This window comes from Phymastichus coffea, unplaced genomic scaffold (assembly GCF_024137745.1).
Source record: "Phymastichus coffea isolate CEN01 unplaced genomic scaffold, Cenicafe_Pcof_1.1 PCOF00015, whole genome shotgun sequence".
In the NCBI taxonomy this organism is placed as follows: Eukaryota; Metazoa; Arthropoda; class Insecta; order Hymenoptera; family Eulophidae; genus Phymastichus; species Phymastichus coffea.
This window is the reverse complement of record NW_026706826.1, coordinates 4976310-4996676: the sequence shown is the minus strand read 5'-3', so window position 1 is coordinate 4996676 and position 20367 is coordinate 4976310. Positions and strand designations below refer to the sequence as shown.

General features: G+C 37.5%; 1 protein-coding gene across 5 annotated transcripts in view; it reads right to left on the bottom strand.

The window, feature by feature from the left end:
- Positions 1 to 20367, bottom strand: part of LOC131675031 (protein lingerer) — a 796131-nt gene that overhangs the window by 63522 nt on the left and 712242 nt on the right. For all 5 annotated transcript variants that reach the window (XM_058953839.1, XM_058953842.1, XM_058953841.1 and 2 more), the window contains one exon: positions 14147 to 14413. In XM_058953839.1, the coding sequence (XP_058809822.1) occupies positions 14147 to 14413 (267 nt within the window). The remainder of the gene's footprint in view (positions 1 to 14146; positions 14414 to 20367) is intronic.

Sequence of the window (20367 nt, the reverse complement as noted above, 5' to 3'; positions counted from 1 at the left end):
AACGAAGCTCACGATCAACGGCAAAATGGACGAGAAACGGCTATTCACGGTCAAAGATCCTTTATTTATACTCTTTCCGAGAACAAATCATTTTATTGGCCGACATGCTATTTCGGACATTGGTAGCGCCTTCCGAATATTCCGTCATTGGTCAATATGCAAATTAGAAAAGTAACAGCGTCCTCATTTTATCTCCTACTTCGTCGCTATTTACCCTCTCTCACTCCCCACTAAGTCAGTGATTGATGAGAAAGATCTATCCCTACTCCTATTTCTTCAGTAGTTTCTTCAGAGGTTTAAATTTCAGCAGTCAATTATATTGATTTAATTTAACGGACTAATTGTCGCTTATGATAACGCCTAGAGAATTGTAGCGGTCTCGTACAAGTATTTCCAATTTCTCATTTGTACGTTACATATTTTAAATTGCATCGCTAGGTGTTTTGCAATATAATACAATGGTTGTAGGTCGGTTTCATTTTCGTAGCGCCCTCATCATCGAGTTTACGTCCGAATTAGTATTGCATTTATTCTAGTGAGCGCACTTTCATAGGGTCTGTCTCGCTTGCTCTTGTTTAGTCTGTCTCGCTCGCTCCCACTTAGTCTATCTCGCTCACTCCTGCTTAGTCTATCCCGGTGCTTCAAAATGGCTGCCCTCGCTCCCGCGGGTAGACCTCATGTTCTGCTGTCGATCTCCGAAGCGCCTCCTGGAGTGCTCCCCCTCGGCTGTGTGTTGTATATGTGTATCCGGGTATTGGATGTGTGTCTCCAGGTGTTCGCCAGTGGTCAGCAGCAGTGTGTGTGGTGCTCAGAGTGTCGTCGATGATGCGCAGCAGCCTGACACAATTGATTGCCGGCTGCCGCTTCATCAGCGATTTCCTGGTCGCCCAGGTGTGACAGTTTCCCCAGAGTATCTGTGCTAGTGCCTGGTTGTGTAACGTGTCCGCGGGTTTCGCTCACATGCATTTTTGTTGCATTTTCCAGTCAGATTTTCCGGTGTATTTTTTTTCTGCCGGCAACACGTGGTCGGGAGTATGTGTGTGTGCGTGCGCTCTCTTTTTCTCGTCGTGCGCTCCATTTTTCGCTCATCCGTCGGATCGTATTCTTTGACTTGTTGCGTTGTTTTCCCGGGCGTGGGTGGGCGAAAATGAAAATAAAGCAATGTGTCCATTAAAGCGTGAGTTGGGCATAATTATTCGGTTGGTTACGGAGCGGTAAGAGACGGGGATGGTTCCTTTGAGGTGTTGCAAATATTGGAACACTCTCAGGCAAAGCTTTGTAATGCACGGCATTACAACCTATGATAAGTTTAAAAAGTCTGGGTTATAGTGTTTTAGGGTTTCAAGCTTGAGATTAATTGGTCATATATTTGAAACTAGTGGGTTTGAACTTGGAGGTTAGCCTGTCGTAGGTTTCAAATATGCTGGTAATGCTGATTTAACCTATCGAAAATCAAATTTCATATCTTTATGCGTTCATTGACGTCTCGGTATAAAAAAATCTTTATTGAAGCCTATAATACTATTTTTTGCAATTTCAGGTTAGAAAACCTCATGTGTTTGAGGTTAGAGCTGAATTCTGATGTTGGATTTGCGTTATACGATTCAAAAAATAAAAAAATATTGTATGGTTGGTTTATAAAAAAAATTAGTTCTATTTTAAGTCAATTTTAAGTCTAGGGGGAAAACTAAAATGTTAAACATCAAACATCTGCAGCTCAGAGAAGCAAAAAGATTATTGCAATTAGAACAAAGTTTTGACGGGTAAGCGTATTCCTTTCAAGTGGTATTATTGGATTTAAAAAAAAATTAAAATCTTGAATATAACCAAAACCGTGTTTTTTCCATTTTTCAATCCGGATAACTCGGGAACTTGATGTATAGGAAAATATTTCAGCATAGATTTCAATTTAGCGCATCAAAATCCTTTGAAGACGTAAAGTCTCGACTCTAGGTTGGAACTTATATCAAATTTTTTAGGTTTGTGTAATTCAATTAGATTTAAGTCTAGCGTCTGAAGAAGCCATGTAAATTTTCTTTATTACACCATTCTCTTTTTTACTCAAATAGTTTCTGCACAGCTTTTTTAAGAATTATTGTCTACTTAAAAATAGAATCCATCACCAATTAAATGCATTCCAGATGGAATAGCGTACACCTGTAAGATGCTGTAATAAATTTTTTTATCCGTAATACCTTCTATTTTTTTTAAATTTTTCACTTGGTTATAAGCAAAACAACGCCACACTTATTACACTCCCTCCTCTTTGTCTGACTCGCTTATTCTTCGATATTTTAATATATGCTGTTGTTTCAAAAGCAGTTATTCTTCTATCGCGTTTACTAGCTACACCGATGAACTTGTCTTCGTTATTTGATGTTTTTCAAGGGTTTCTTTGCATGAGCAATCAGCATTATTTTGGAAATCTTGATATCTTTGACATTCTCGACATTCTGAACCATATGTGACAGGGCTGATAGCGATGTTCGCTAGCCCTGTGCGCGGCACTCTCCTCGCACGGATGTAGCGACCGAGCGTAGCTATGATTGACATAGCATTCACGCGCTCGTGTCGTTGCAGGGCCTGCAGAGGGGTGAGTGCGGCCGGCGGAGAAGACGGCGCAAGGGAAAGCGAGAGCGAAAAGAGCGTGAGAGGGGAAGAAGAATAAGCGAGAACGCAGAAAATGCGGCTCGCGCCGCGAGAAGAAGGCAGAGCGGTACGAACAAGTATTAACGAGCAGTTGAGGAGTGACGACTGACTAATCAGATCACGGCCTAGAAGTTAGTTTGACAGTGGACCGGCCGAGAGTGAGCAAGCCAAGGATCAGTGAGGGGAGTTTCCTGTGTGGCAAATCTCCGGCTGCTTTGAGCAGCCTTAGCAGCGATCATTATTCGACAATCCAGAAGCCGATCCCCGCCCCCAGCTGCCAACAAGCGGCCACCAGTGATCCAGCGAGCTCCACTGCCTGCAGGACTACGATTCCGCAGACGCCGACTCTCCACTAGCGAGTCGCGGAAGAGGCTATATACCCGGTGGGTCCGATTTTGGTATTTGTTTCGCAGACTCTCTCTCACCCTCTAGCTCTCGCCCGGCGCAACGCCGCGAATTGATTTGTCGCGAACATTAGTTGAGCGAATCCGCTCCTAAATAGTATCGACTCTTCACGTACATTAGTTGAGCGAATACGCTCCTACCCGCCGCCTACTGTCGCGTTCACATGGTTTGAGCGTGCGCACTCACTATCTTAATTTGTAAGAAACCGCGTATGTATCATTTCGATGGCGTAAATAAAGGGATCGCCTTTTGTAATTAATTTGATTTCTTCTCTTCACCTTCTCCGTCATCGCGGTAGATTCGTGCCTGTGGAAATCAGCGCCGGTTTCCTTCACCGAAATAGAACCCCTTAATAACTCGCAGGGGACACAGCAGTGGCGTATTCAGCTGTGTTTGTAAGAATATTTCCTCCCCCTTTGCACATGTAATATTCCAAGTTTTTCTGAAATTTCAGAATATGATAAACCTTCATTTCATAAAGCTACAGCTTGTACATGTTTTTATTTTTTTCGACAAAATACTAATTTTAAATTTGTCTTATTTAATTTCACATTTTTTTTGGACTACGTACACTTTTGAACAACACTTTGCACACTCAATAGTAAGGGACACGTAATTTTTTGCGATTGCATGGAAAGAAATACCTAACTTTATGTAAAGTATGGATACTCATTTTTCACTGAAGCATGAGGTAAATAAATCGAACATTTTCATCTTTCGTATGTAGAAATTGAATACCAGAGTCGAAAATATAAACAAACATTACTTAAATTTCATTGTTGACGTGTCGAAGTCATTCGCTGTCTCCCGCGCTGATTTCTAATCAAACCGTGGCGATATTTTCATATCTTGGCTCCCGCTTATCGCGACCTACGTCGTTGTTTTTGTTCTGTCTCTCTCCCTCTTTCTCCTCCGTAATAACCTACCACATTTTGCTACCTCTCCTCTCATGCCGTTGCTTGCTGAAAGTTATATGGTGTGACATATTTCAGATATAATTAATAATTAATACTATACGAGGTCTGTCCGGAAAGTATCGGGCCTACCTTTATATTTTCGTGCTAGCGTTATTCTTTATCATCTGGTGGGTGGAATCCTTCAAAGTAATCCCCACTTAATTGAATAACATGGTTCCATCAATGTTTCCACTTTTCAAAACAGCCCTGGAACTCATTTTTAGGGATAGCCTTAAGTACACTCGTCGCATTGTTTTCAACCATTATTTTGTCATCGAATCGATGTCCTTTGAGTGGTTTTTTTAGTTTTGGAAACAGCCAAAAGTCACAAGAAGCTATGTCGGGACTGTATGGAGGATGTCGAAACAATGCGATATTGTGTTTGCTCAAAAACTGCTGCACAAGATTGGATGAATGCGCTGGCGCATTATCGTGATGGAGAAGCCAGTTACTTCTTTCCCAAAAGTGCGGCCGTTTTCTTCTTACTGCATCACGCAAACGTTTTAAAATTTGAACGTAGTATTCTTTATTGATTGTCTGACCTGTTGGTGCATATTCGTGATGTACAACACCTTCACAATCGAAAAAAAACAATCAACATTGACTTAACTTTGCTCCGACTTTGACGTGCTTTTTCTGGTCTTGGCGATTTAGAATGCTTCCACTGCGAAGATTGTTGTTTCGTTTCAGGATCATAACCATAAACCCATGATTCATCACCTGTAATAACTTTTCTAAGCACATAATCATCATTATTGATCATTTCCAGATTGTCCAGAGCGATTTCTAAGCGAATGTTCTTCTGCTCTGCTGTGAGCAATTTTGAAATGAATTTCGCACACACGCGTTTCATTCCTAAATTTTCGGTTAAAATTTCTGAAATGATAGTTTTTGGTATCCCAAGATCTTCTTCTAGTTCTCGCACAGTCATACGACGATCTTGTTCGATTGCAAGTCGCACCCGCTCAATATTATCTGCGGTTTTTGTCGTCGAAGGTCGGCCAGAACAAGAATCACTATCGACAGAAGTGCGACCATCCTTGAACCGTTTATACCACTCTTTTCTTCGTGTTTTGCTCATATACTCGCTTCCGAAGGCCTTTTGCATCATTTCAATAGTTTTCGAACTCGTTTTTCCGAGTTGAAAGCAAAATTTGATGCAAATTCGTTGATCTTGTTTTTCAGTCATTTTTGACAATTTCAAAATCCGACGAACGCGAAAAAGGCACTGTAAACAAAGACACGCTGCGCATGAACTATACATTCGGCAGGTGTCAGTAAGTAACCAATAGATTCGTGAGGCTTTACTGTTGACGTTTCTGTCCGGTAGAGGTCGCTCGAACACTATGGCGCGAAGATATAAACGTAGGCCCGATACTTTCTGGACAGACCTCGTACATAGAAGTGCTGAAAGAGACAGACATGGATTCTCCATAATATTACCACCTTTGTTCCTAAAATTTTCAGCGCTAAGATCTTTCATTCTGTTACTGTTATAACTCAATCACGATTATTAGTAATATCACATAATTGTGATTAATTTTACATTATATTTATATATTCATTACTTTCGGCCTTGAAAACTTATTTGCAAGACTTGTAACACTAAGTGCAATAGTGAATTTATATATTATAACATTATTTGTGAAAAAAATAAATATATTTCGAACTATTTCTCACTGTTGTGAAGAATTTTCGATAGCACTGAAAAAATACGTCAGTTCTCTTGACAGATTCTAGCACTACCGGTTACATCGTGCCTATGTTAGAACTAGAAATTTTCAGATTTAGTTAAGGTTTAAGATGTATTCAATAGATCCATGGTCTCTATCTTGAAACATCACCACTTTACTTTCTCTGTTAGCTATAGGCCTGATCTTTGTCGAAACCGATCACTATTATTTCTCATGTACCTTTGGATTTCAAGGGAGATATACTTATATACCTTATGATGATTATATTTGTATACCTGGGTTTCATAATTAGTTAGACCATTAACAAAGAAGTTATAGAAAATTTCACCGTAATGTTAATTAAAACTCGTTAAATTGACATAGTTAATATCAAACTACAGTAAATAAATACAATAATAATAAAAACAACATCTTTAATAAATTTTGAAGTTATTCCTAATTTTAAAAAAATTATTGGAATTGATGCATCAGTCAGTGAGATAAGCTTCATTTTTCCGAGAGTATCATTTTTAATGAGATCAGTGTTTACGAACACACATATCCGAGAGAGAGAGAGAAAGAGAGAGAGAGAGAGAGAGAGAGAGAGAGAGAGAGAGAGAGAGAGAGAGAGAGAGAGAGAGAGAGACCCCACCATTGGCTCGGGCCTACGGCTTTTCTCATACTTAAATTTAAATCTTATTATCTTTGTATACGAGTTAAAATATGTAGAGCCTTATAAAGTATTAAAAAAATATAACGTATTAACAATCGAATGCCGTTGGTCTGAGTTCTTCACTTTTATTGTACAAGAATTGCAAATTTTTAGAAAATAAATCTAACTCGGTTCCTATTGATCGAAAGTAAAAATATAAAAGGTTAAAAATTAATTTTCATCGAACCGTGATAACTTATAAAAATTGACGTTTTATCAATGTGATTGAAAAAAAACGTATGAGAGTATAAGTAATCAAATGATTCTCGTGGCCCACTAAATTTGAAACTACAAAGTTTTATCTCGATACCTGCGATGGGCACTGTGAAGTCTTGTAATTACAAAGCGAGCGAGCATTTGTGCCGGTCCGCCCCTTTAAATTTCTTGTTTTGTTTTTCTTTGTTGTTGCACCGTCAATCAAAATTTGTTTTTATTAAATTGCAGGCATGATTTTATTCCGATGACATTCTCTCTTTCCCATCCTAAATTCTCTTACGCGTGAACGTCGCAACTGTGTGCCCGACAGATTCCTAAGTAGTCGGAGCAATCTTCGAATCCAATTTGTAGATACAGTCATGGGCTAATAATAATTCAAATTTATTAAATAAATCGATGAGAAGCTGTGGTGCAGTAACGTAATCTTACAGAGCGGTTTCAACTGTTTAATTAGACTTTTAGGGATGGTAGAATTGAAATTTCTATTTAAACTATTAGGAACATCGTTTCATAGTTTGAAGAAATCAGCACGATCAATAATAATAGACCTAAACTAGGGAGACCTAGGTCGGAAACAAATAACGATAATTCTCTGAATGTTTTATTATTAGTGACTGACGATACTAATTGTGAGTATCCTCATAGTTTCGTCCGTGAAGTTGCACAAGTACAAGAGCATGAAATGGGTTAGTTATCTGTACATAACATACTAAAATATACAAATTTTCATATATTTAAAGTTACACTGAATACAAACTTAATGAATTTGACTTCGATCCTCGTGAATTTTATGATGATTTTGTGAAATAATCTGATGACACCCATAGAACGAGATCTTAACTTCCCATTAAATATTGTTTTTTCAGATGAGGCAACATTTAAACTTGATCGAGTTTGTAATAGGTATCAATTGTTAATATTAGACGGAAATAAACCCCTTTTAGACACAAGAATATAAATCATGATACCAGAAAAATTAAACGTATGTGCAAGCATATTTACTAACACAATTATACGTCCATTTTTCATTGATAGTAATTAAAATGTTACAAACTATGAAGAAATACAATGAAATAAAATTGTGTCTTCCATAAGAAAAATAGCTGGAGACAACTTTATGAACGCATGGTTCCAGCATTATAGCACATCAGCTCACTATGCACTTCATAATTTTTTAGATGCAGTGATTTTTAATTGGTGTATAGATCAGAAAGATACGGTTGAATGGTCAATCAGATCACGAGATTTGAGACCACTGGATCACTTTTACTGGGGCTATCTAAAAATTGGGTGAACTAAACTAAATCTTAAAATTTAGCTAAATTACGACAGAAGATTGAATAGGAACCTGTAATATTACTTTTGAAATGATTGAAAATACTGTTACTGCTTCATACCATTAATTAACTTATTGTCAAGAAGTAAATGTTTAAAATTAAAGTACTTAAAGTAAAGACATAGTGCTGAAAAATATTATTTTTTGCTTTTTTTTGAGGGAACACAATCAACTACATCTACGTTGTTGTTCCTGGGTAACGATTAATGTAAAAAGATAAATCAATTTCAAGTGTGATCGACCTTCAGTTAAACTTCCATGTCATCCTTTACCTACGATCGAAATACATTTTTGAACGTAAACTTTTCTGTTCTGTAATTGTCGAGATTCAAAAATAGTCTTCTTATTAAAAAAAATGATGGTGACCTTGAAATAACCTTGAAGATCATCAACAAAGTCAAAATCAAGGTAACCATTAAATTACGCGCGAAAAGTTATTATGAAAATGACATTTACTTAAGTAAAAAATATTTTATTTAAAAATTTACGCACGTGTTTCAATACTTTCTGGACACGCTGTATGCAACATCGGTTACGATTCCGCAAATCGGCACTAGTCGCATTCTATGCTGTGTATCACATCGCTGTGCTTTGCACGTATTTAACATAAATTTATCTCCATTTTCAACTGAAACAAACTATACCGAAGGAAACCTCAGCTTAGACAAATTTGATCAAACACGTGACTGATGTCTAACATTCAAGACCGGTTAAAATCCATTATACAATTGTAACGGTCCACTCTGATTTGCCTTTTCTCCCATTGTGAAATAGCAACCCGTCGTACGCAAAAAAACTGAAGAAAAGCGGTACTTGAGCGAAGGCACTCTTCTCATATACGCGTAAATGCGTTAGAGCAATTCGGCGAAAACAAAACCATATAAGGAGCATGACGTCACGAGCGTAGAAAAATTATTGTTTACAATGCAAAATCGACAAATGCAAAGTTTTTTCTAATGAATAAAAGCATTTTTCAGTCAATTTTCATACGCTGATCTCGAATCTCAAATTATTATAGTCATTAAATATGTATTTGTTAGTTTATTTTAATTTATAAGTAAATATCGCTAGTAATTTTGCAACAAATAAACATATTACAAATTCGAATATACAACAGCGATCCTAGCGTATTAAGACCGAGAGGCAAGAATTTGACACTTTGATAACTGATTTGTGACTGAGTTATCAATAAATAAAAAATTTATAATTTATTTAAACAATTAAAATTGCGCTGCGAGATAGCGATTCGACTGTATATATCCATAAAATTAACGATAACGATTACCCATTTGTTGATTTTATAATGGCTAAAAGAGGAATTTACGAAATCGTTATTTAATTATTATTCAAAAATGGATTGTTAAGTTAGTGGTTTTTACTTTGAATAATGTTCCACTTATCACGAGTGATTTTTTTATGTAAAAATTTTCCGTAAATTTATTGTAAATTCTGTGTTATTTAAATATCTAACTTATATCATTTTTCCTTGAGAAACGATTTATATTAAAAAATTCGTTATTCTCTATCTGATTTTTTCAATCACTAATTTTTAATTTCGATCGAGCCATTTTGTGACAAAAACTATACAAAGTTTATGCTAATATCAACAATAGGCGTTTTCGCAAGTATAAATTCGCTCGTCGCTGCGGCAAGAGGATACTCAATCCTACCTTGCTTAGCAGCGCGAGCATTAAACGAAATAAAAACTCAGCTATTTCCTGAGACTGATTTCATTATTCAATGGTTAGCCTGCTATTCCTTTTCCTCACGATAATCTTAGTGCTCAACTCATAAGACTCTCTCTCTCTCTTATGAGAAAAAAGTAGTCTTAGATTATCTCCTCTGTAAAATCAATATTGCCTAGAAATTAAATTGAATATTCGTTGTGGCGCTGTCGGGCTTCCCCTCGATAGATAACAATACTCAATAGTATTTCAAACGGCTCATCGAAGCGGCGAATACTGTGTTTGCTATTCATTGGTTCTAGAAATATCAAAATTTATATAGCTTTCACGTATCAACTTCTTGCTTACTCTCGGAAACGCGATTATAAATAAATCTTAGAGTCCGAACTATTTATTTTAATAATGTAAGATAGAATTAAACGTTACACAATGCTACTCGCCACAGATAACCGAATATATCCGAAAGCAAATCGCATATTTGATTGGATAGTCTCTTCAACGGATGACGGATGGTTTATGCTGGTTTGGAAATAAGCATCGGTAAGAGCGAATTTGAGTTTTCAAAAGTTATGTTTTTAGGTTACCTTTTCTCCAGATTTAGCCCCGTGCGACTTCTTTTTGTTTCCAAACTTGAAAAAGTCACTCGTCGGCCAGAAATTTGAGTCGAATGAGGAGGTAATCGCTGCCACGGAAGCCTACTTTTCAGACCTCGAGGAAACGTATTTTTCAGACGGGTTAAAGAAGTTGGAGCATCGCTGGGCCAAGTGTATCGAACTAAAAGGAGACTATGTTGAAAAATAAAACGCCACTTTTCCAAAATGTTCGTTTTTCTTTGGTAGGCTAAGTACTTATCGGACCACCCTCGTATATGGCAGGACCCCGAGCTTGGAACTACGAGGGTCGTTTGAAAAGTCCGTGAAAAGCCAGAGAGATGGCACTACTAGTGCGTATCAAGGTTATTTTTAGTTAGTGGCATATCTTGGAAGAGCACACACCAAGTGTCAGCCAGATCGGCCAATTACTTTGCGTTTTACATTCATTTCAATTAAAGAAATCGAGTGGTTGTAAAAAAATGGATGAAAAAGAATTTCGTGTATTGATTAAACATTACTTTTCCAAAGGCAAAACGCCTCAGCAGGTTAAATAGAAGCTTGATAAACATAATGGTGATTGTGCTCCTTCGATTAGAATGGTTTATAAGTGGTTTCAAAATTTTTGGAGTGGCCATATGAGCACGAAAGACGCTGAACATTATGGACACCCTGTTGAGGTTACCACTTCAGAAATCATTGATAAAATCCATGATATGGTAATGGCTGACAGAAGAGTGAAGGTGCGTGAAATTGCTAGTACTGTAGGCATCTCGAGCGAACGGGTACATAATATTTTGTACCAACATTTGGACATGAAGAAGCTATCCGCTAGATGGGTGCCGCGATTGCTCACGATTGACCAAAAACGAGATCGTGTGAAGTGTTTCAAGAATAGTTTGCAGCTGTTCCAGCAAAATCCGCAAGACTTTAAGCGTCGTTTCATCCCTGTAGATGAAACATGGATACATCACTACACTCCTGAGACCAAAGAATAGTCTAAACAATGGGTTACCAAGGGGGAATCTGCTCCGAAAAAGGCGAAGACAATTCCTTCGGCCGGGAAGGTTATGGCGACTGTCTTTTGAGATTCGCAAGGAATAATCTTCATCGACTATCTGGAAAAGGGTAAAACCATTACAGGCGAATATTATTCATCGTTATTGGATCGTTTGAAAACCGAGTTGCTAGAGAAACGTCCACGATTGGCCCACAAAAAAGTCCTCTTCCACCACGACAATGCGCCAGCTCACGCCTCAGCAGTAGTGGCCGCAAAACTGATGGAGATAGGGTTCCAACTCGTTTCACATACCCCCTATTCTCCAGACTTGGCTCCGTTGAACTACTATTTGTTCCCTAATATGAAAAAATGGCTGGAAAAGATTTTATTCAAACGAAGAGGTGATTGCAGAAACGAATGCCTATTTTACAGACTTGGACAAATCCTATTATTTAGAAGGGATTAACAAACTAGAGCAGCGTTGGATGAAGTGTATAAGCCTAAAAAGAGACCATGTTTAACAATAAAAAGATTTATTAAAAAAATCAAGCAGTTTTTATTTTTGCACGGACTTTTCAAACGACCCTCGTAGAATAATGGAGTTGTGTGTGTGTGTGTTTGTATGTGTATGTGTGTGTGTCTGTATTTTGCTTGTACGTACGTAAATGTTATGAACTACAGCGAATCAGATATAGTAAATGAATATATGTATTATATGTAGCACTCTCCATTTATTAAGTAAAATTAATTCCTTCTGTGTATATTGGTCAAACTAAGAGAAGTTTAAAAAAACGCATAGATGAACATAGTAAAACACCTATAGAAAAATCTCTTCCTATTCCGATGCATTTGAAAAATTATCCTTCGCATGCGTTTGATTGGGATAACACAATAATTTTAGATAGAGAGTCGAATTATTATAAAAGACTGATTTCGGAAATGATATACATTAATTTATCTGACAACACTATAAACAGACAAGAAGATAGTAAGTTGCTAAGTAAGCAATATAAGAGTTTGTTTGATATTTTATCTGATTGACTTGATTGAATGTTTTTGAATGTTGTTTTGATGTGCAGTGATGCTGACTGTACCGGTTCTTCTCGACATATGAGAGGGGATATATTTAAGTGTGTATATATTTGTGATTTGTTTTGATATAAAAGGTAACAGACACCGGTCGGTTTGCATTATTTCATAGTTGTTGTCGGAGTTGAAATTTGAATATTTGTGTGAGAGAAAGTTAGAAGATGATTTTGATACTTTAATTTTTGTTAATTGGATTGTGATTGATAAATTGAGGTAAATGTTTGTTAGTTTGATTTTAAAAAAATTTTTTTATATATATTTGTTTTTGTAACCATTTTTTCATTTATTGTTAATAAAGATCTGATGAGGTTGGATATCTGCCAACGAAACATACGTGTGTAACCTAATAGGAGTGTTTGATTTATTTTTACAACGGGTTGGCTCTCAAAATTGGAATTAATTTTACTATATAGTAACTGAATTTTGAAGTTGATTTACAAATTTCAGGTATTGGTTACAGATTGTCCAGAAACAACAATACTAATTAGAAAACATTGTAATGGAATTTAGCGCTCACACATCTCAACTTGGACTATTAATGAATGTAAGGTTGTAATGAGTTTTGAAACATCAAAAGTCGATCTTCAAACGGGATAACTTGTATTAATGAATAACTTGTATTAATGTGCTGTTGCGTAGTTGTAGCTCGTTTCCATATGATTATCTTATTTAGACGTGACGTTAATGAATTTTGATAAAAAGCGGATGATCAGTCTAGGATACCTTTAGCTTGTAGAGATACAGGAAGAATTGTGCTTGTCTGATGAGTAAAATTCAATATTAGTCTAGGTTGTGCAATTTTAGTCTTTTTATATTTATTTTCTAGCTAGTACTAAATAATAAGCTGCGTATGACGCAATAAGACTTCTTTGTTTATGGCATCATTTCTTTAAAATACTAATACAGCATATTATATCAGGTATACGCTCTCTCTCTACCTCTCCATCTCTTTCTTTCTCTCTCTCTCTTTTCTTTCTCTCTCTCTCTCTCTCTCTCTCTCTTTCCAGCTTCCTCAATCTCAAGCGTTCAAGCGTTCGACTCCGCTCATTCGTTAGTGGCGCTGATACAAAAGGCCATGAGTTAGGCGCATTCCTAAATGTGCTCAACGCTGGCTACCATGCCTTGCCGAAAGAGGGGAAAAACAGGAGATACAAATGGAGAGCAAGCGTACTGCTTGCTCTCGTCACAAAGTTACAGAAAAAAATTTTTCATTCCGCTTAATTTTGTTTAATCAAAAAATATTCATGTTCGGAAAACCTTACTTATTTTTAGTTCAGATATCGAGGTCGTAATCTAGAGAAGTTTCGGATATATCAAAAAATGCAACCGAAAATCCAGTTTCTTTTTTATTTTTAACTTTTTGATGGTCAATCTTTTTTGCGAGACTGTTAACCAACACCACTACAAAGAGCACCTTTTTTCTGTTCGAAAACATTGCATGGTAACTTCCAAACATAACTCTCGAAAAATCGTCCAGTCGGCGTTAATGCGTTAAATAGTTTCGTCATAATATAACATTCTTGACATAAAAATTAGTCTAAATATGGTTTATTATCTATTTTCTTACTTTCAGATACTCAATTCAAATTAATTTTAGAATAGTATTGCAATTAATTAATAACCTTGACAACTAGAGATGAAATACATTACATTAAATCAAAATTATTCTGAATTAATAAAAAAAGAACATCGTCAACATTTTCTAAATTTCTTATTATTTACAACTTTAAAGAAAAAACAAATCAGAAAACAGGTATGTGTCGAGTAAAACTAAATTATGTTGATTTCGATAAATCAATTTTTTATCATCAAAAAGAAATAAGTAAAAAACTTACATTTACTTTGTTTAATGTCACATGACCTTTTGAATACATCGTCGTACTTATTTCCGAGGAATTAGCCGTATTTGTGGAATTATTGGTAGAGCTATTTTTATTTTGACTATTACTATATCCACTCGTTGAATTTTTATAATCTCCGGATGAACCCGAGCTTGATAACGTGTCATAATTCGTAGCACCTCCGTAAGTGGAATTGTAATTTCCAGGTTTTGTACTGTAACTACCACTAGAGTTTCCTGCACTACCAGCAGTAGCAATTTGCTGAAAAGTAAGCATCAATATTAGATAGATTATAATTATTTAATTTCCTCTTTTTATCATATAAAACCTAATAAAGCGAGAGTCTTGTAAGAGCTGTATTTATTTACAATTTATTAGTATATTTTTAAAGTAGATCATTCCATTCTCAACACGCAAAGGACTCTGTAAACACAAATAACTTTCGATATATTGTGTCTACGATAATTCAATAATTTCTAATATAAATGTAAATGAAATTCATTTACTAAAAATAAGGAAAAATTTTTTTGGAATTAGATTTATAATGAAATACTTTTAAGTAAAAAATTAATAACATTGTAAGAGTGGGTCAGCCACCGTGCGCCTTGGGCTGGTCTCTGCTAATTTTTCTGGGTTCTTTCTCGATAAAGAAAGCCGGCGCTGACTTTCACAGGCCGAAGTTCGCTCTGGTTGGGGAGGTTGATACAAATAATCGGACACTTTAATTCACTTATACTACATATGACGATCTCATTTATTAACGCCTTTTCACTAATATCGCTACAAGATTTACTTCACTGCGGTGAGCGCACTCACTCAACCTTTCCGCGACCAGAGTTCGCGGGATCACGCGAGCAAGATCGCTCGGCGTGCGCGATAAATTTTCAAAATACGCTAATGTCTGTAATCGAGCGAGAGCTGGCGCGAGAGAGATTAACTGGCTTTGGACCCACCGGATGCCGACGGTCCGTCGACCGAGAGGCGACGCCGGCGAAAACGTAGTTCCGCAGGAAACGGTGCCCTGGCGACGATGGAAGCTACTGCAGGAAGGGCCGCAGCACGGCCTTTGCCTCGTAGACGGCGAATGGTCGCTGCGTGTACTGGCTCTGCTTCGGACAACTGGCTTCCTGGCAAACGTGGCAGTCGCACCGATGGCAGTCGTTTCTTTCTGGCCAAAATCTCGTTTCGTCCAGTCTTCTCCTAGGTGGCCCTAATTACTCGAGAGCTCGCGCCTAACTGCCCTTCCTCTCTCTTAATTTCTCTCAGCCTCACGCCGCCGCGCTCCCATTTCTCTCGCCGTCAAAAATCAGTCAAAATCGCTCTGTCTCTCTCGCTCTTCTCGCTCTCACTCGCACTCACGGTGACACCTCGCCGATCGTCGCGCGCTCCTCTCTCCATATCCTGCAACGACACAAGTATGTAGTCGCTATATAGCATACACTTGGTCGCTGCGTTCACGCGAGGAGAGTGCCGCACACAGGGTTGGCGAACATCGCTATAACCCTGTCACAACATCAAGATAAATATTTATATCGATATAATACCGTAAATATTGAAGTTCATATAATATCAGTCACGCTGAGCTAGAAGCCTTAGTTATACCTACTGATAAAATGAGACAATTATAAAATGTGACACAGAACGCGCGCGCGCACACACAGAGACATACGCAAACACATAGAAGCCATGTCGTGATGATAATCTGTTTAGAGATTTGTGAGGGACACGCCTATTCCAAGTCCAAACATCTTGCAACTAGAATATCCTGATTTTCAGGAAATAAGAACATCGCGTTAATGTTCTTAGCAGATACGCTATAACGTTTACGGCTGAGATTTTGTTTAGAGTGTCATCTGTTATGGATAACATCACCTGTTAAAGATTACGAAGGGTTTTCATCTTCAATTGAAGATTCAAGATGGAATGTCAGAGAAAAATAACACTATTCTAGGTGGGCACGGTAATATCGTCTTCAATTCAAGATGGAATAAGGGGAAAAATAACACCATTCTAAATAGGTACAGTAGTGTCATTTAATTCTGTCCAATATTTCCATCAGGCGGAAACTTAGATAGCGAGCGCTGCTGAACTTACAAAGTTGGAACGCTCAAAACAGAGAAAAATCTAAATGAAGTGCTCGTTACTGCCAAAAAAATGAAATTGTAAAGCCTTCCAGCCGGGTTAAGAGGGACATAAATAATAATAATACTTATACCAAAAATCATAATGATTGAAACAAAGTTAAAATTAGGAAAAGTAAGAGTTCGCTGGATTAATCTAAGCGTGCGCAAGAAGGTATTGAAGCCAAAAATTTTTAAATATCTCACAAATGATCAAAATAACGTAGATTACCCTAATAAACTAAATTAGAAATTATAATTTCATCATAAGACCAGAATACATGGCCATAAGATACGCAAAACGCAATACAAACATTTTATGCCAGAAGCAAAAACATATCGAAAAATAACATAGCATACTACATACAAATCCAATCGGTTCAGGAAGCACGAGATCTTGTTGTATAAAACTAAAAGAAATGAAGATCATACACTATTTTCATCTCAGATCAAAACGGAGATCTTCACGTCGTAATTTCTTTCTGAGATATAAGAAGAAAAATAGCATTATATATAAAAATAGCATATAACATTCTCGCAGGATTTTGATGCGCTTAATCCAAATCTGGCCTCAGTATTGCTCTATCACATCAGATTTTTGAGATATCCTAACCCTAAAAGTGTAAAAAAACACTTTTTTGACATATTTGAGGTTATGTAGCATCGTAAATAAATTTTATCATAGAAAACTATTTAAAGCATCTTAAATTACAAATCTTTCCCTTCAAAATGTTTGCCTAAATATCTTTTTTTTGACCTAGATATTACAATTTGAAATTTTTATATTTATGAATTTCTCAAATTTCGAAAATCGATTAACCCATTAAGTCCTAAGTGGACGATATTCTTTTACTCTTTTCAATTAATCTTTTATAAGGATGGCATCCCTTGTGAAAACAGCAATCGAAGGATAAAAGATGGGTAGGTTAACTAAGTTTCGTGGATAATTTGTATGGAGAGAGTACTTTTGTGTACTAAGGGCAACGATTTAACACGTTTGTAACGAACGTTCGCGAAGGAAATTTTCGAGTTCGTGGAATTTTGAATTTCTTTTATTATTATCTAATCTGAGTAATAGGGTGACCGCGTATGCTCCATCGAGTCGCTTCGACACCACGCATGGACACAACACCATTTTTGTTTTCCTTAAATTTAAACTTAAGAGGAGCCTCAAGTGAAATTCCAGCCTGGTGATAAATTATCGATGTGGGAGTGATTAATATGGTTTTATATGTAAAATTTCACGAGGAATTCAATAATGCAGTTAATATTTTTTCCATGTTTTTTCAAAAAAAAATTTTTGATCTATACCAGCTACAGTTTAATCCATATGTAATGTTGTTCAGAATCATTTAAAGAACCAGTAAACAAAATTTCAGCCCGAAATAATAACATCTATGGGACTAGTTCAATTTTTACTGCTGCCTTAATTATCATTCTGCCGCATTGTCGTATGCGGACGCTGTGAACGATCGCGTGACGCACCGAAGAATATATGTGTTAGGTGTTTCCAATAAATTTGAATGTATTTGAAAGGAGAATTAAATATGAGCGTGATAGTTGAACGGAAATCATCAAGCACCCCCCAGGACGGCAGTCTGAGTGCTGTGACCCCGACGAAAACCTGCCTAGCGAGGGGCTATAATACTATTTTTCTTAAAGAAATTAGTGAGTTGGGAGTTAATCACACGTTCAAGTATATTAGAAGACTTAAAGAGTCTATTAATAGAACGAGTCCGCAAGTAGCATAATTTTTTACAATAGGTTACATGATCTATTGAGTTACAAGTTGTTATGAGAAAAGATCGTCGCCTTCATCGGTGTCTAAGCTATTGACATAGTCCATCTATGTTTGTATTAGAAGTAGTTTGTGAGTTATTGAGCTGATTTATCACAGGTTAATCAGTGAAATGTCTAGGTTTTGAGACGGTGTTATCAGGAATTGGAGTTTGCATCGTTTGACTAGTAATAGTAGTTGAGTAGGCAATACGTTCAGTGAGTGCGAGTATACTCTAGCAGCAGTAATTAGGGATTCGCGAACCTTAGACTGAACACTTTTAGTCGGCTTGAGTTAGTCGAGTTCCTAAACTAACAAAATAGGCATCAGGATAGATTCCGGGGTTTCCTTCATACATACACGGAGGTTCCAGACAATCGGTAGGCAGTAGCTCAAAGCCTTAGATTTTTGGTGAGCAGCCACGAGGAGCGTGCGAATTGCTCTAAGCTATAAAGGTCTAATAAAGACTTCCGAAGGAGGACCGTCTTCAAAAATTTTGAACGCATTAGTGTTCGTTAGCGCTCTCGATCGACGAATAATATCATGAGGATCGATAGAGTTTGTCAGTTGAAATGCAAACGATCTCGCTTCCCGTGAAGCATTTAGCTGAATGCAAAAGTTGACTGTATCTGGCTTATAAACCCATGCACACGTAGCCCAATGACAAGAGCTGAAAAAAACTGAGTGTAGTCAGTAACAACTTACCTTATTACTTGCTCTGCTGGATTACACATATTTTTGTAATATACGAGGGTGTTCCGATAAGTACTTAGCCTGCAAAAGAAAAACGAAAATTTTGGAAAAGTGGCGTTTTATTTTTCAACATAGTCTCCTTTTAGTTCGATACACTTGGCCCAGCGATGCTCCAACTTCTTTAACCCGTCTGAAAAATACGTTTCCTCGAGGTCTGAAAAGTAGGCTTCCGTGGCAGCGATTACCTCCTCATTCGACTCAAATTTCTGCCCGGCGAGTGACTTTTTCAAGTTTGGAAACAAAAAGAAGTCGCACGGGGCTAAATCTGGAGAATACGGTGGATGGGGCAGCAGTTAGTAGTATAATTCGACCAATTTGGTCATGGCGATGGCGGAGGTGTGAGCCGGTGCGTTGTCATGGTGGAAGAGCACTTTTTTCTTCGCCAAATGGGGCCGTTTTTCTGCATTTCGACGTCGAATCGGCCCAATAATTCGGCATAATACAGCTCTGTGACCGTTTTGCCCCTCTCCAGATAGTCAATGTAGATCACACCTTGTGAATCCCAGAAAACGGTGGCCATCACCTTTCCGGCCGATGGGGCAGTCTTCACCTTCTTCGGAGCATTTTCGACGGGTAAAGTCCACTGTTTCGACTGTTCCTTGGTCTCTGGTGTATACCAGTGGATCCATGTTTCGTCGACTGTCACGAAACGACGCAGAAACTCCTTCGGATTGCGCTTAAACAGCGTCAGACATTGCTCTGAAGTTGTCTCACGGTTGCGCTTGTTGTCCGGAGTGAGCAAACGCGGGACCCATCGCGCTGTCAGCTTTCTCATGCCCAAAATTTCATGCAGGACATGACCCAAAAGATCTTTTGAGATGCCTACGATCTTAGCTATCTCGCGCACCTTCAATCGTCGATCTGCCAATACGAGATCGTGAATTTTTGTCACGTTATCCTCCGTGGTAGCCGTTTTCAAAGCACCTGGACGTGGCTCTTCAAAAATCGACGTGCGACCACGTTGAAACTCGTTAAACCAATTTTTGACGGTCGACATCGAAGGAGAAGAGTCACCGTACACAGCATCCAAGCGCTTTTTGATTTCGATGCGCAATTTACCTTCCAAAAACAAGAATCGAATCACCGGCCGATACTGCTCTTTTTCCATTTTTCAAAAATCAACGGATACACTTGCTTTTACACGCTCTCAAAAATAAACTACAACTCCGATCCGGCTGAAATTTTGACAGTAACCATCGAGAAGGTTAACGTGATAGAATATTTCTTTTGCGAGAGTGGCGCCATCGGGCGGTGAGGCTAAGTACTTATCGGACCATCCTCGTATACTCGTATACATATATTGCTATATATAATCTTTGTATAGTACTCTGGAATAAATACGAGGGGTGTTCAAAAAGTAAGGTGATTATGGTTTTCTAAAAAATATTTGTTTGTTGAAAATCGATTTTATCATTGAAAATCGATGTCCTTTCATAGATTTCTTAAGTTTTAGGGAAAAAAAGTCACTGGTAACCAAATCCGATGAATATGGAGGCTGAGGCATGACTGTAGTGTTAGTTTTGGCCAAAACATCTCTCACAAGCAATGATGAATGAGCAAATGCA